The sequence below is a fragment of the Pogona vitticeps genome, chromosome 4 (assembly GCF_051106095.1).
Source record: "Pogona vitticeps strain Pit_001003342236 chromosome 4, PviZW2.1, whole genome shotgun sequence".
NCBI lineage: Eukaryota > Metazoa > Chordata > Lepidosauria > Squamata > Agamidae > Pogona > Pogona vitticeps.
The window spans coordinates 50,474,883-50,492,658 of NC_135786.1; the positions used below are offsets into that span (position 1 = coordinate 50,474,883).

The window sequence follows — 17,776 nt, forward strand, 5'->3', positions numbered from 1 at the left end:
AAAGTATTGCAACCATCATGACAAAATACTTCAGATTCTGTGGGACAAAAATGTTAAACTGATCTGTAATCAAGACCAAAAACTGGATTTAGCCTGACAGGTTTAGTGATTATAAGACTTGGCTACAGATAAGACCAAAAGAGCCCAAAGTATATGGGCATGGCTTCCTCCCCTCTCCCCCGCCTTGCTCCAAGAAATGCTATAAAATGGGGGGGGGGACAGCAAAACAAACAAACAAAAACCAAGCTTGACCTACTCAAGAAGTATTTTTAAAAATGTTCTATGATGTGCCCAAGAGGGCTGCTGGCTTGCCTCATCAATCTACGTACACTGAGTGAATGGTGTACATGTAAGGAAGCGAGTAAGTGTGCACAAACACTAGTGTGTGTTCCCACCATGCTGCCCTGACAGGAAGCAAGGTCAAGGAGACTAGTACCTCAAAACCATCCCCCTTCACTCAGTTAGCAAGATTTATTACCTCCTTCCTACCAATCCAAACTGAGCTGAAATGCAAGCCAGAAACAGCTTTTGCTATAAAAGTCTGATAGACTTGGATTCTCATTTCATAGAAGAAGAAGACGAAGAAACCATAGATCCAGAGGGACACTTCCCACTGCAGAAACAGTAGCATAATGCAGCGGTACTTGGCCTTTGCAGTGATTACCTGCTGCTTGCTATGCTTGTCCCTTGATGCCTTCCAAAGGTAAGCCCATCTCCTTCTATTTAAGACTTAGCACAGAGGTGAGGAACGTGTGGTCTTCCAGATGTGATCAAACTGCAGGCCCAGCTATCCTCAACTGGTATAGCTAAAGAGGAATGATGGGAGTTGCAGCCCAAAAACATCTGGCAGGCCACATGTTTCCCATGCCTGACATATAACAAATGATGTGCTCTGTTACAAAACTCTTCTTATGCATATGCTAAATAGGAATGTTTCTACTAGGGACCTCATATGGTAAGCTTCCAGGCAAATTAGAGTCTCTGAAGCAACTAAATGAGACTGAGGAAAATTGTCTGCATTTACATTTTTCTAAGGTCATAAAAATAGCTCTGACATGATTTTTAAAATATATATATAATAGTGTTTTTACATATATTGTTGGCATTAGAAGAGGCTGCTTAGACCAGGATGAGGGAAATGGCTGCAACTCCAACATTCAAATATTTTTGAGTGTGTGTCTTTTCTTTAGCATTTATTTCCATGGTGCACTCTGGCTTCCAGTTGTCTCACCTGATTTGTTCTGTGTCTTCTTGCATTAGCTTCAGGTAGGTTATAATCACAAAACATGTCCATGTACACACCATACCTGCATGACCCGCACTGTCCCCAATTATTATTAGGTGGAAGCATCAAAGATGTGCTCTCAGCGTGTCTGTCACTGTCATGACTATTCGGTGCTACTTGTACCATTTTACCAGTACAACCACCTATGGAAACGCTGATGCATTGCTGATATAGCAAATCAAAAATGTCTCGTGACATAGAAAGGAGAATATAATTCTTATGCTGTGTATATGAGTAAACAGTACTACAGATACTTAGAACTTGATTACAACTGAAAATATGGTTTAAGAGCAGCCTCATTGCCATCTTCTGAACCAATTCCCTCCTCAAGTTGAAATGCCTCCCACCTTTGCAATGAGTAATCATTCTTCCAGGTGCATACTTTTTCCTCTTTAAAAAGATGTCCTGTGTTGCTTTAGCATAGAATTCAGATTTTAAAATAATAGGATAGCTAGAGGTGGGGAGTTCAATTCCCTAATGTGCCTCCTGCAAATAGAGCTATGCAGTCTCAGAATGACCATAGAAGATGGGAACAGTAAACCACTTCTGAGTATTCTCTACCTGGAAAACCCTGGAAAGGGGTCACCATACATCAGCATTGACTTGACAACACATGATGATGATGATGATGATGATGATGATGATGATGATGATGATGATGATGATGATGATGATGATGCAAAGATAGCTATGGGACTAAAGACTAAAGACTTCATTTTGATTTATTAAAAATAATTCAGAAACTATATGGACTATAAGAAAAACACATCCTCGTGTCTATAGCTTCTGGTCTCAATATGAGGAAACAAAAGAAAGGTACCATGTTCAATGATCTGTTCAACAATGCACTATAAATAAAACAGATGTATTTTATATACCAAAACAAAAGCTTAGCACCATGTAAAATTACCTGCCTAGTCATTCCAAGTATTTGCTGCCATCTACAGCAACAGAGTGGTATACCCAAAGCCAAGGCTGTTTCAGTCTGTACATCAACTGGTTGCCAAAAGATGGATGGTTCATCTTTATAGCAGAACTTGAAAATGGCCCAAAATTGAGAAGCCATCAACATGGCTTTAGCAAAGTTAGTTCACATAGCAACATATCTGTGAAGATTCTCAGCCATCCAGGTGAGGTTATCTGGGAGTGGAGTCATGGCAACTAGACTTTTTTATTAGGTTGAATGTTTTGCTACTCATTCAAGTAGCTTCTTCAGTCTGATGAGAGTTGGCAGGAGACCCCTGATATATTTATTCTCCATGTTGGTTTCACTTTCCCCTGGTCTGAATAGGCTTGTTAGATGGACAAAGGACTGGGGGGTGAGTGAAAATCCCACTTCTGCAGTCCTTCTCCATCCTTTGCCATGGGTGGTTAACAGCGGTCTTCCTGGTGTGTGGCCCTGATTTTTCTGGGATGAATGAAAGGGCAGCATGTATAAATGTGATTAGAGAATACAAACATGGCTTGTTTCCATTATGCACAGCTCAGATTAGTTTGGAGTTCTGATGCCATGCTAGACTATTATAGCATCTAAAGTGATAGCAGAAGCTTCTAGAGTCTTCCCTACAACCACAGTGAAGGACAGGTGAGTGCCCATTGTGGTACATCCTAACTAAAATCTCATTTAATATAAGGTACTGTGGCACCATCTACAACAGGATTATACTGTATAAAAGATTAATCCAGTCTCTGAGGCATATCTATAGTCAGGAGTCCACACATTTTGCCTGGGCTTGATAGCTTGTTGTTGTTTGATACTTGTTGTTTCTAGCAGGCATTGAAGTAAAGCTTTCTTGATGTATTTTCTAAAGAAGCAGAATAAACATTTCCCTTTTGCTTGTTTCTTTACAAGGAGGGTTTAGAAGGAAGAAAGCAGTGGATGGTTAATAAGATTCGCATAGTTTCTACATCTCAGGGGGCTTTTGACAAATATACTCTCTCTATACCCTCGCCAGCAGCTTTTAATTTAAAAAAACGTGGAGACCACTGAAAACTTTGCCTGTTGGTCACTATTATTTCTAGTTGCCAATGCCAACCTAGGAATTATATTTTTTAACCACTGTGCCAGTTGTAAATATCACTGAATTCGATGAACATCAACAGTTTAATTTTTTTCTTTTTAATGTATTTTTTAGGATTCCACTCAAGAAAATGCCCTCAATCCGAGAAACCCTGCAGAAGATGGGCATGAAAGTGTCAGATGTTTTTCCTTCCTTGAAGCATAGTATATACTACCTTGGTGATGGGCATCACAATGGAACAGCACCTACCATCCTCACAAACTACCTGGATGTGAGTGTTTGAAATGCTCTTGAGCAAGGATGTTGGCAAAATGGAGATGCCCAGGTTTTTTTTTAATGTTGAAGTTTATGAAATAAGCTGTGATTAACTTTTAGGAGCAAGAAGTCTCACCATTTCTCTTTTTTTATTACAACATGTCTTTTAGATGCAGTATTATGGTGAAATCAGTATTGGGACTCCAGACCAGATCTTCAAAGTTGTCTTTGACACAGGATCATCCAACCTTTGGGTACCTTCTGAACAATGTTCTCCACTGTTTAGTGCCTGTGGTAAGTCTGGCCAAATACTATATCACTCCTATTCATGGAAATATATAGCAACAATGTAGTATGCAGATATTGAGATATATACATTTTCACATTGAACAACTTTTAATCATGACCTAGGCTGGTTTACTCTAAGCTTTATACCATGTAGACCCCAGAAAATAGAATGCACTTGATTGTGATAATAGCATTATGAAATGAGACATAAAATAGTCTCCCTCGACGTCTAATATGCTAGAGTCTCCCATATGAATTCACCACTCCTATTTAATATTAAAATGAACAAGTATTGAAGCTAAGTAGGAATCCTCAAACAGAGACCTACAGAAATAGCCATAGGCTGCATGACTGGCCTGTTGCACTTGCAAATAAATTTTTGATAGCATGTGTACCTGCACACTTTGTGTTATGAGGAGATTTGCAGAAGGGAATAATTTATATTGCCCTGTTGTCACATAGGTGTGGCAGATTCCACTGCCTCCACCACATCATTTTCATTTCTGGTATAGGAGATCTACATCCAGAAATTAGCTTCTGAATATCACTGGTAAATTACAGGACAATTATCAGCAAGGCCCACAGTGCCAGAGGACTGGAGGATAGCACATGTCACGCCAATTTTTAAAAAGGGAAGGAGGGAGGACCTCGGAAACTACAGGCCGGTTGGCCTAACATCTGTTCCAGGGAAGATGGTGGAAAGCCTCATCCAAGAAAATCTTAAAACACATAGAAGAACAGGCCTTGCTGAGGGAAAATCAGCATGGCTTCTGGAAGGGTCAGTCTTGCCTCACAAACCTTTCAGAATTATTTTCAAAGATGAATAGGAATGTTGCTGCAGGCAAACCAGTGGATATTGTCTATATGAATTTCCAGGAGGTGTTTGACACGGTCTGTTACCAAAGGCTGATGAGAAAACTCCACAGTTAGGGGATAAGAAGGCAGGTGCTCTTATGGGTTGAGAATTGGTTGAGAACCAAGAAACAGAGTAGGTCTCTATGGGCAATTTTCACAATGGAGAGCTGAAGAGCGGTGTGCCCTAGGAATCTGTCCTGGGGCCGGTGCTTTTCTACCTTTTCATAAATGATCTTGAGACAGAGATAAGCAGTGAGGTGGCCAAGTTTGCAAATGACACAAAACTTTTCTGGCTGGTGAAGGGGAGAAGGAATGTGAAGAGCTCCAGAAGGATCTCTCCAAACTGGGAAAATGGGAGGCAAAATGGCAAATGTGTTTCATAAGAAAATGTAAAGTAAATGCACATTGGGCAAAAAATCAAAACTTTTTTTATCAGCTAATGGGTTCTGAGCTCTCTATGATGGATCAGGAAAGAGATCTTGATGTGCTGGCTGGTGGAGATTTCGATGAAAGTGTCAACCCAGTGTGTGGCAGCAGTGAAGAAGACCAATTCCATACTAGGTATCATTAAAAAAGGGACTGAAAATAAAACAGCCAGCATGTCATTGTTCAAAATGCTGTTAATCTGCACCTAGAGTATTGCATACAGTTCTGGTCGCCGCACCTCAAAAAAGACATAGTAGAACTGGAAAAGATGCAGAAGAGAGCAATTAAAGTGATGACTGGGCTGGGGCACTTCCCTTATGAGGAAAGACTAAAGCATTTGGGGCTCTTTAGTCTAGAGAAAAGGCTCCTGGGGGGGGGACATGATTGTGTTGTATAAAATTATGCAGGGGGGGATAAAGTGGATAGAGGGAAGCTCTTTTCCCTCTCACGCAATACCAGAACCAGGGGACATCCACTCCAATTGAGTGTGGGGAGAGTGAGAACAAATATATATATATTTCTTTACCCAGTGTGTTGTTAGTCTGTGGAACTCCTTGCCACAGGATGTGCTGATGGCATCTGGCCTAGATGCCTTTAAAAGGGGATTGGGCAGATTCCTGAAGGAAAAGTCCATTGCAGGTTACAAGCCATGATGGGGATGTACTGTATAATCTTCAGGCTTAAAAAGAAGGTACCTCAAAATGCCAGATGCAGGGGAGGCAAATCAGGAGACAGGTATCTAGTTGTCTCGTGTGTTCCCAGAGGCATTTGGTGGGGCCACTGGCCTGATCTAGCAGGGCTCTTCTTATCTTCTTAACTTGTAGGCTGCCATTATGAGTGTTATTTGTTTGTTAGAACTGAAGGTCAGGCTATGAATAACCTATCTACTATACAGCTAACATAATAGTAAAATTAATTAATAATTGTGTGTTATCAAGTCAATTCTTACTAATCACAACCCTTTTCCAAGTTTTTCAAGGAGAGAGTACTCAGAAGTGGTTTACTGTTCCTTTGTTCTGGTATTGCACATCTTGCCTGCGGCCACACAGGCCAGCTTTTCTGGGGTACACATTGGGGAATTGAACTCTCTATCTCCGGGTCCATAACCAGATATCTAACTGGCTGAGCTGTCTAGCCAGATATATTAAAAATTAGATATTACATATACCTCTGCTTGAAACAAATATTTTAACATACCATTTGGTGGTGTGTTTTTTTTGGGGGGGGGGGCGCTGCTGCCATTTTGCCTCCTGTGTCCTCTCTTATTAGTTTTACTGGTAGATAAAATAACTATGCTCATTCTAGGCCTAGTATGGATCACTTCCCTCATTCTGGGGGCTTTCCTACGGAAAAGTCCCTGACACTTCATCTAGTGCCCGCTTTGTTACTCTTATCATCCATGCAAGAGCAGCAGAGCAGCCGTAGCAATGTAGCTTTCCATCACTGGTTGAAAGGACCTCCCTGGTGTACCCCTTGCTCTGTGGAAGGATCTTCCCTCTGCCATATCCAGTGGTCCCTGGGGTACCTCAAAAAGTGCATAGGATTGCACCCTTGGACTACAGTTCTCCATGGGGGAGTAAATCCCAAGTTAGTGGCACTTACTTCTGAGTAAATAGCACTTTCAATGGAATTTACTCCCCCATGGAGTATTTACTTCTGAGTAAGTAGAATTACACTGCAATTACATAAATCTTTCTTCAAGGCAACTGTACCACTGACTGATATAATTTACTGAATAATGACATTCATTTTTCTTCTTTTTAGTTTCACATAACCGCTACGATTCATCCAAATCGAGTACATACAAGCCAAATGGGACTGAAATTGCAATGCAATATGCCCAAGGATACATCAAGGGTTTCCTTAGTCAGGACATTGTCAGAGTAAGTGCTTCAAAGGAGATTATAGTGTCTATTCCTTTGATTCATATCTCTTTGGGCTTCTGAAGGAGAGAAACTAGATGCAATACTTCCTTGCTGTCTGGCATGCATAGGTGTGGATTATTTCACATAGAGTCATGGGGGTGGTGGTGGGGGCAGGATATCTTGAACTGAGAACACGGAGAATTCCGATCACCTCGTCTTCCTTGGGCCTCCTAAATGCACAACTTCTTTGCAGTAACTTTTCTCATCTTTTTCCTTCCAGGTTTCTGATATTCCTGTCATCCAGGTGTTTGCAGAAGCTGTGGCACTACCTAACAAACCTTTCATCTATGCCAGATTTGATGGGGTACTTGGCATGGGCTATCCCAGCCAAGCCATAGATGGTGTTATCCCAGTGTTTGACAAAATAATATCTGAGAAGGTCCTGTCGGCAAAAGTGTTCTCTGTCTACTACAGTAGGTGAGTTTTGTTAGCAATACCAAGTCCACACCCCAGTGGCAGAACTAAACAATACAGCTAGCATATCATTAGATGCAGAGTTCCCTTGAGAGGAAAAGACATCTGCTTATCTTATTCCATATTACAAAATAGCTTGTATTTATTTTATGATTGTTTCCTGGGAGATAAACACGGGATTCTTTTGAAAGTCAGATTGCTTAGGTATAGCTCTTTTAAAGAGTTGTGCACTTTAAGAAAACATGCTATAATAAAAAGAAATACAAATCTCTTTTAGTATGTGTTTTAACCTCCAAACAACTGGAAGCAGTATATATGTGACTGAACTCCAATAATGTTTACTATGCTTGCACTAGTTTCAGTAACTGAAGCTGATATAGTCCAAGGTTCTCATCTAGGTATGTTCTCATTTTATAACTCAGCCTAATCCATTCTAATAAAAGTTCAAGATTTGGAAGTAAAATGTGGATTAATCTGAGCCAAGGCTCAATATAATTGAACGCCAGGATCTTTCTCTCAGTTCCACCACCTTCACAGGTGTGTTTAGTGGAGACACCGGAGAGGGCCTTCTCTGTCACTGCTCTCAGACTCTGGAACTCCTTCCCACAGGAAGCCAGACTGGCCTCATCTTTGCTGTCCTTCCGCAAGCAGATGAAGACCTTTCTTTTCTGGCAGGACTGTCTCTGTGAGACAGGTTTTTAAATGGACTGTTGTGTCTCATTGCTTTGACTGTTTTTGGTGCTGATTTTGGTTACCATTTTAGTGTGGTAATTGTTTGGTTCTTTTCAAAATATGTGCATACTTACTGTTTTTAGCTTTTAAATATAGTTTTTTTTGCTGCTGTAAGCCATCTTTTTAAGGAAAAAGGAGGGGTAAAAATATTTTAAATAAATAAATAATGGCAGTTGTTATAATTTCATCCTAGAAACTCTGAGCTGAACACTGGGGGAGAGATTATCCTAGGCGGCAGCGACCCTTCTTACTACACTGGAGACTTCCACTATGTCAGCATTAGCAGGGAAGGCTACTGGCACATTGCTCTTAAAGGGTAAGTGACTGTCACGTTTACCACGTGGCCCTTGCTTGTTTCACCAAACAACAGGAGCTCACGCTATGTCCTCCCACCAGCAGATATCAATAGTGATGTTCCCTCTTTGTCCCCACTGCCACCAGTGGATTTCCTTTATCCCCAATCTAAAAGACTTTAGTCATACACTTGTCTAGTTACTGCCAACAGAATTTATTTATTGAAGTGTATTAAATTAAATCAGAATCACAGATGTTCTTTATTCAGTGCATACAATCAAATAATTAAAATGTCATATCTTCCCACATAATCAATCTATCAACCTTGACCAACTTATCTCTATTAGTATATGTTACCAATATCTCCCTTATTATCTCTCTCTCTGTGCAACTTTTATATCTCTCCTTTTCTCTGCCAAAACTTCTTATATCCCCTGACTCCGCCCCTCCACTCCTCTCATAGGCTCATGCAAATGAGATCTTGAATATGAGTGACATGGGGCAATCGTCACAGTGACATACAACATTCAAGTTTTAAAATGAAGGATGCAGGGAGGCAGAATGACAAATCACTCCGGAATCAACTATATATGTATATATATAGTGTTTAATCAGCTTTTAAAGTTTCAACAAATATGAAATTCCCTGACCAAACAAACCAGATAAATGGGTACTTCCAGGCAAATGATTCCAAGTAGAGATGGGGGTATTTGTATTTGAATACGAATACCCCCACACAGGTGGACATAATGAGGGTCCAGCCCCCTGAGGCTGGACTGTCCACTCACCTTGCGCTGTTGCCACAAGCTCTGCGCTCCCTTTCTATTGCTCTGGAGCTCACGGTCTGTAAGCCACTCCTGGCAGGAGGTGGGAGGACAAACCTCTCTGCCAGGTTGAAGAGTGGCTCGCAGAGTGCAAACTCTGGAGCGATACCTGTGTGGAGGTATTCGTATGCGAATACTGATACCCCCATCTCTAATTCGGAGCACTGCCTGTCATAAGACACTGTGTGTTGGTCCTTATTGTTTCTCTCCTGAACAGATATTAAAAGAGGCAAGACATTAGTTTTTTTATGACAGGAAAAATAGCAGAAGAAATTATAAGAAACAGCTTGTTATGATTCATGGCCCATGTATTATGGTCCAGGTCCATGTTGTTTAGTCGTGGCATAAAATTCTATGAATAAAGTATGGTCAGTGCAGTATAAAAGCCTTATCCCGAGGCACCCAAACTCCAGTCTTAACCCGTAGTTATTCAGAAAACCCTCCGCAGGGCATCAGTTTGAAGTCCTCAAACCCCGCACAAAATGTTAATTTATTGAACTTTGCTTCCAACAGTGCAATGCAATACTCACTGATTTTTAAATTAGTAAAAATTATATTCAAAACGTTAAGGAAGAGAAGGAAAGAAACAGAGAAAGGCAAAAGAGGAGAACCACCCAAAGACATTTTGGAGGGGAAGAACAAGATGGTGCCCCCTCCTTTTCCATATACACAAGATAGCTAGACGGGAAGTTTAAATATTTGCAACACTGCCATTTGTACTTTTCACTGTACCAAAGGCAGCAGGCAATTTTAGGGGGTGCAAAGCAGTCTGTTTGAACTGCCTTCCTCTGCCTATAGATTGGGCAGGCCCTGCAAAGAACAGAATACTGTAGATGTTTTCATTTGTTAATTTTTCAGTCAATTGTACAACCATAATAAAATCTACACTGTTTGGAAAGGATTCTGATCTACTGTGTTTCCCAAAAATAAGACAGGGTCTTACTGTATATTAATATTTGCTCCAAAAACACATGAGGGCTTATTTTCAGGGGATGTTTTATTTATTTTTTTCATGTACAACAATCTAGGTTTATTGAAATCCAGTCATGTCATCTTCTGGTTGTTGCACAGTGGTGGAGGGCAGGCTTTCGCTTCACTAGGGCTTATTTTTTGGGTAGGGCTTATATTACGAGCATCCAGAAAAATCATACTAGAGTTTATTTTCGGGTTAGGTCTTATTTTCAGGGAAACAGGGTAATTGGCCTTCTCTCTGGAACTATAAAACAGATTGCCCTGTGTGTCTTGGTGTATGTATGGAATACAGGAGTGTGTCTAAAACCTCTATGGCTATTTTGCTCTCTCTCTACAGGGTGTCTGTGGGAGGCGAGATGCTGTTCTGTCATGAAGGTTGCACGGCAGCTGTAGATACCGGATCTTCCTTTATTACAGGACCAGCTAGTGCGGTGTCTGTTCTGATGAAAGTTATAGGGGCTACTTTGCTTGAAGAAAGAGACGTAAGTAAATCATCCCTCCCAAAAGCATATCCTCTAGGCAAGGAGGTCACAATAACAGCAAAAAGTGGGGCCTGGATCTTGCAAAGAATCTACAAAAATGCAGGTTTGCGCTTTGAGCATGGAACTGGTCACCCCAATTCTCTTAGTGAGCCTTTTGATGGTTAATTCCAGTGGTGAAGGTTTTAAGCAGCTTTTACCATAATACTGCATACAGACTGAAATCAGGGCAGGAGGGAAACTAGGTGAAATTGCTCTTCTTCTATTGCCCGATGTACCTGGACTTACTTACAGCCTAGGCAGGGCACATGAACAGTACCTAAAAGCTTCCCTTCCTTGTCTTAACATTCCTTTCTTCTCTCACAGTATGTTGTTGAATGCAAGAAAATCCATTTGCTGCCTGATATTTCATTCCATCTTGGAGACAGATCATACACACTCAGCGGCCCTGCCTATGTCCTCCAGGTGAGATGCTGGATGATGATTTGCAGTGGGGGCACTATGATCTAACAAGTGTGAACTACTGAAAATAGTAGCTGAAATGAACACAGGAAACTGCCGTAAGATGAATCAGACCGTTAGTCCATCTAACCTATAGATTCCCAACTTGTGGGTCACAACCCTCAAAGAGATCGCAAAGGGTTTTCGGGGGGGGGTGTCACCAGGATTACACAAACAAGGGTTTCTATCCATATACCTATGGCAAAACTAACGGGTCTTTCTCAGCAATGGTTAAAGGCACTGAGTTGGGTTCCTGGAGAGGAAGGAAGCTGGGCAGGGTGGGATGAGGTATGCAGTAAAAAAAGAGTCACTTCCTGTCTTCCTGTCTATTTTTATTCCTCCAGAGAAAAGCAGGGTTTCTGCTTCCCTAAGGGTTGTTTCTCCCTTCCAGGATCTGGGGATTCCCTCCCTAGTTGTCCCTGGGGGTGATGTTGGTGAATCCTTCCCAGTGGAGCTGGAGGCTAGGAAAAGCTGGGGGGGGGGTAGAATGTGAGCAAGTGAAACCCAAATTGCAAGCCCAGACAAGCAGAGGGGAGAGGCAAATATTTAGTGATGGTGCTATGTGCTGTCAAATTGCTGCCACTTTTGGGGGAGGTGTTTAAATTAATGCTCCGCTACCCCTCAAAAAACTCATTCCCATAGTCAAAAACTCTGCTGCTGTCTTGTAAAATAGAGGTTGTGATTTCTCTATTAAGTCAATTCATCTCAAGTTCTGTTTTCCTCTTTTCCTGGCATTCTTGTCTTTTCCAGGGAAGTTTGTTGTCTCATGATAGCTTACTCCATTAAAATTGTGTTTTATGCAAATATGGCAAGATCACAAGCTACTTGCCTATTATAAAATGGGGATCACTACTAAAAACAACAAAAAACAAACCAGGGCCAAACACTAATCTAACCTAATGTTGTTGGACCTGATTGGTACCAACTTTCTAGAGTTTCAGGCATGACTTGTTCTTAGCTGTATCTGGAGATGGCAGGGATAGAACCTGTATCCAAAATAGGTCCTCTACCACTGAGACACAGGCCTTCTCAGGAATAAACAGCAAAGACACTTATTTTTTTCTGTAAATTTCAAAGAGGGTATTCTATTCCATACACACTCCTTACAGTAAGGTGGGAATTGCAAACAATATTGCATTCCAGTCCTAATCCCTGTACTTGCAGGACCTGTTTAAATACACAGACATTCAAGAAAAGTAAAATGCTTCAATTCTGTTTGATGCTTTTCAACAAAGGATGACAATTATTGTGAAACGATTCAACTGTGGAAGGGATACAATGGCGAGAAATGTTTCCTCCTTCAAATTTTGTTGCCTTTCCAATCAAACAAACAAAACTTGTAAAAGCATGTGTATTTTTCTCAACTGGTTTGTGACCATAATAAATAGTATTATGATGACATGTGCATTTCAAGCTGATGCACTCCAGTGCTGAATCATGGCCTTAATAAGTTGTCCCTATTCAGACTAGCCCTGGAAAGTAAACACCAAGTTGGAAAGATGCCTGTGAAAAACAAGACAGCTGTGAGGAAAGAAGTTCTGCTGATAACTTTGAGTTACACAAAAGTTCAGAAAGCTCAGAAATTGCTATACCAATTCAGGGCACTACAATAAAAGCTTATTGGTTTATCAAATGGGGGTGGGGTGGGTGTCACCTTTCCTAGGGGAATGAAAAAATTCTGGGGTGCCTGAAACTGAAGTCACTAAGAAAAGATATTTTTGTCAGCTTAAACAAATTTCTGCTCTAGATATTGTTATTAGAATTTAAGATTTTTCATGAAAAATAGTTGTAGTTATTTTTAATTATAATATTTCATTATCAGTTAATTTTAATTTTTTAATTTTAGGTTACTAGTGTTCTGAGGGGTTGGTTAAAAGGCAGCTGGATCGCAGCAAAGGAGAGGTGGGGGAGGGATGAGGGTTTCTTAAAAACATTCAAAAAAGGGAGTGCAACACTGAAGTTTGGAAATTACTACATGGAGATGAGCATGAAGTCTCATTGACTGACTCACTTTCCTGCTCCTTTGGACCTTCCCTCTCTTTGCAGCATTCCGAGTACGGGAAAGAGCTTTGTGTTGTGGCGTTCTCGGCTTTCGACATTCCACCTCCACTGGGACCTCTTTGGCTTCTGGGTGCTACTTTCATCGGGCAGTACTACACTGAATTTGACCGGCAGAACAACCGGATTGGCTTTGCTATATCCCTTTGACACCAGGAGACTCCTGTTCTAGAGAATACTAAATATTGAGGAGAGACTATTTAAACTGTGAAACTGAACAGCATAATAATAATATATTATTTTTAACAGCATAAAGCGCTTCTGTAAATATTTTTGCAAAAACCCTCAAATTACTTCACTGTTGCACAACTCAAGACCACACACAAGTGTGAACAGCCTGAATCATATAATCCTTGAACTTCACTCCTACTCCCCAAAGTCCACTGAAAACAGATAACTGAAAACTTGTTGTTTCTACCTGAAAACCAGGATTACTATTAATATTTTCACCTTACATTATACTCTGTACAGCAGATTTTCACTGAAGAGTTATCCTTCCTACTTAAAAGCAGACATGACTATATACTGCAGTAACTATTTCACTTAATTCCATGGTTATTGACTTTGCTACAAAATGCCTTGTTGCAAAAGTAACCATACACGTGGAAACGAAAGCCAGTGAGAGACAAAATTTTGGGAAAATTACAAGATCATATATACAGTAAACATTTAAAGATTCAGAAATATGAGTTTGTCCAGAAGGATCATAATGGACTTGATTTAAATCAAAATGATTTCAAACACAATTTAAATAAAACAGTTTTTTTCTGATGATTTAAATCAATTGGATTTTTTTTTTAAAAAAAATTATTGCTTTTTATCCACCCTATTGGCAACAGAGATTAGCCTTCACAACACTGCATTCTTCAGGGTCCCTTAATTGGAAACAGTATAGACTAACAGTGTCCCAAACCAAAGAGATAATAGTGCCAATTTCTTAGGTGCCAATCTGTTTGAGATTTGTGATGTGTTTGCATTAACACTGCACATCTATGAGAGACTGGATGAAGCAAGCCAAAGCAGAAAATCATTCATTCATTTAATACTTTTATAACTTACCTTTCTCAAGTAATAACAGACCTCAATACAGTTAAGGATTTCCATGTTATATCCAGTGGTGGGATTCAAATAAATTAACAACCGGTTCTATGTCCTAATGATTGATTGATAAATAAATAAATAAATAAATAAATAAATAAGTAAGTAAGTAAGTAAGTAAGTAAGTAAGTAAGTAAGTAAGTAAGTAAGTAAATAAATAAATAAATAAATAAATAAATAAATAAATAAATAAATAAATAAATAAATAAATAAATAAATAAATAAATAAATGCCCAGGACAGTGGGATCTGATGAGGGTTTCTTCCATAGTGGTCTCCCTACTGCCTATTATCACAACTACCTCTCACATGATTAAGACATCTGGATAACTGTACTGTATCTCTTTGGGCATACCACTGCTGTTACCCTCACCATGGGCTTGTGCCAAAAACGCACACACAAACACACACACCTCACAGTGAGTGCTTATGACCAAGTTTGACAGAGAACTGACACATCTTTCCTTTACCTCCAATTTCGCCCTATAGCTCACCAGTAAAAATTACTTCCCTCCCCTTTCCTGCTCCTGAAATGACTGATAGCTCAGTTTGTTGTTAACTGGAGGCCAGCTTTGCACACCTGCAGAAGTTGCTGCTGACAAATCCATTAAAGCTGTTAATCAAATTTCTATTCCAAAGAACTCGACCTCTCCATTTCTCCCCATATCAAAAATCAAGGAACTGTCATACCCTAGTGACAAACCCTGTCACATCTGCTCTGTGGATCTCTGTACTTCTACTGCAACACACAAAGGAATTTGACCAGAAATTTAAAACTTCAGAAGATTCCTGGTGAAAAGAATGTGAACAACTGCTCTTCCAGGTGTAGGGATTTACTTTTATTTTATTTATTTATTTATTCAATTTCTACCCCGCCCCTCTAGACAACGTCTACTCGGGGCGGCTTACAAACATTACCTTACAAAATATCTACAGGGCCCTTTGGCATTACTGAGCATGCGCGCGCGCACACACACACACACAAAATAACTCTTTTTGAAAACCAGAATTAGAATTCTAGCTTCTTTGGGAAGAAGAAGGAGGTGGACTTTGCAACTTACAGACTTTGCGGCAAAAATTGAGACCAGGGGCAACAGACGTTGCTCACCCCTGCTGTACATAGATATTATATTTAAATTATTCAAGAGAATTATGCTTCTCATAAGTTTCCTTAAACTGCTGTTGTGCTACACAAAACTTTAATTTGCTAAAACCCAGTCTGTGTCTAAAATATAGAAAATTAGACACATTTTTCTCCCCATATCTGCACACATGGGAAAATAGTAAAAGCGCATAAGAACCTAAGAGGAGCCCTGCTGGATTAGGCCAAGGGCCCATCTCAGTCCAGCATCCTGGATCTCTCAGTGGCCCCATCAGATGCCTCTGGGAGCAAAGAGACAACTAGACGCCTGTCTCCTGATCCCCCTTCCCTGCATCTGGAATTTGAAGGGACCTTCCTTTTAAGCCTGGAGACCTCAGCAACCACTGCCTCAGGGTCAAGCCTGTAGTTATGCAGAGTGTGACAACTACCTCATGTCATGAAATGGCAGGAAATTATTAGTAACTTAGGGTTACTTGTTGTATTTTTACTGACAGAATTGGGGAGAGGTGCTTGCAGGATTTTCTGCTTCACACTACTTCACGAATTGTCTTTGGGTGGCCCTGAATGATTTCACATACCTTCATCAGTACATTATTATCTACTACAGCACTATCTAGTTATGGAAATATACAGATTGAACAAGGAACAAGACAGGGATGTAAAAGCATGTTGACTCAGCAGTAGGCTGCCAGACACTTCCTCCCCCCGCCCCCCACCCCCCAATTCACCAACAATGTGGTTGTCGAAGTTCCTCTGGCTTTTGTTCTCTTAACTGCAGTTTAACATTATCAATGACTTGTTTCCATAAATGTTTACTGGAAGCTACCTCTAGACTGCTCCTATTTCATGCCCCAAAGCTACCACATTTGTAACGAAATTGTAGGCTGGTAGTATTAATGATGACAGTGAAGTAGAATTCTCTCCAGAGAAATTTTTCAAGAGAAATCAAATTTTTCACAGAGACAAAATAGGACATGCTTATATGCTTGCAAATAATAACATCCTGCCTTTCACAACAACCCTTAACATTAAGTAATGCAATTCAGAGAGGGACAGACTGGGACTCCAGAGTCCTGCATTCGAATTCCCATTCAGGCGTGGAAACTCACTGAGGGCGTGGAACTGGTAAAACGTAAAGCCACTCCTTAGATATCTCAAATATCTTTAAATATCTCACTTGCCTTGAAAGGCCCATTAGGGTCATCTTGAATGGCACATAACACACATGTAAAGCAAAGATGAACTTGAGAATAACTCTCAAATTCTCTGACCCCTTCTGAAGAAAAAGTTCTTACCACAAAGCAACAGTAACAAAGCTTTTTCTGTAGCACAAGCAAGAGAGGGCTGCCACCCTGGGATTTGGAACTGGTCTCTGAACAACGTCACAATCATTTAATCCCTCCCCATTCCAGGTTCTGCAGAAAAGCTGGAGGCAACAGGAAAAGAGGAAAACCAAATGTGAGATGGATTGACACCATCAGAGAACCCACAGGGTTGAGTTTGCAGCAGCTGTGCAGGGCTGTTGAGGACAGCACAAAGGGGCAATGTTGATAGCATGTAACAACAACAGAAGCTTAAAACAGCTTGCTGACACAAAGAGGACTGTCCCAATTAACAAAATTACGATCATCTTTGCAGACACCCTTGGCCTGATCAGATCGTATGGCAGATACTCTGGACTGCCAAAAAAGATGAGTAAGTGGGTTCTCGATCCAATTAAGCCTAAATTATCTCCAGAGGCAAAAAGAAAAAAACACACAAACAAACAAACAAACCTGAGGCTGTCCTACTTCGGGCACATCATGAGAAGGCAGGCATAGATTGAAAAAGACCATAATATTTGGAAAGGTGGAAGGCAGCAGGAAAAGAGGAAGGCTAAATGCAAGATAGACCTACTCCCTAAGGAAACCACAAGCTTGAGTTTGCAACAGATGGGCAGGGCTGTTGAGGCCAGGCCATGTTGGAGATTGCTCATTCCTGGGGTCACCCTAAGTAGAAATCACAGGCTTTGTATGGATTCCCTGCATCTAACTGCCAATTCCAAAAAAGTTGAAAGGTTATTCCCTTAATTGGTTGTTGTGAGTTTTTCGGGCTCTTTGGCCATGTTCTGAAGGTTGCTCTTCCCGAAAAACCCACAACAACCATCAGATCCCGGCCATGAAAGCCTTTGCAAATAAATGTCCTTACCAGCTTTTAAATTTTTTAATCATCATCATAATAAAATATAATACCATCCCCTCCTCCTGAC

General features: G+C 40.5%; 1 protein-coding gene across 1 annotated transcript; it reads left to right on the plus strand.

The window, feature by feature from the left end:
• Positions 1–573: 573 nt before the first annotated feature.
• REN (renin) lies at positions 574–17,751 on the plus strand. Its single transcript, XM_020798063.3, has 9 exons — positions 574–703; positions 3,421–3,577; positions 3,732–3,855; positions 6,895–7,013; positions 7,276–7,472; positions 8,395–8,517; positions 10,629–10,773; positions 11,137–11,235; positions 13,318–17,751. The coding sequence occupies exons 1-9, from the start codon at positions 633–635 to the stop codon at positions 13,477–13,479; spliced, it is 1,197 nt and encodes a 398-aa protein (XP_020653722.1). The 5' UTR covers positions 574–632; the 3' UTR covers positions 13,480–17,751.
• Positions 17,752–17,776: the final 25 nt, after the last annotated feature.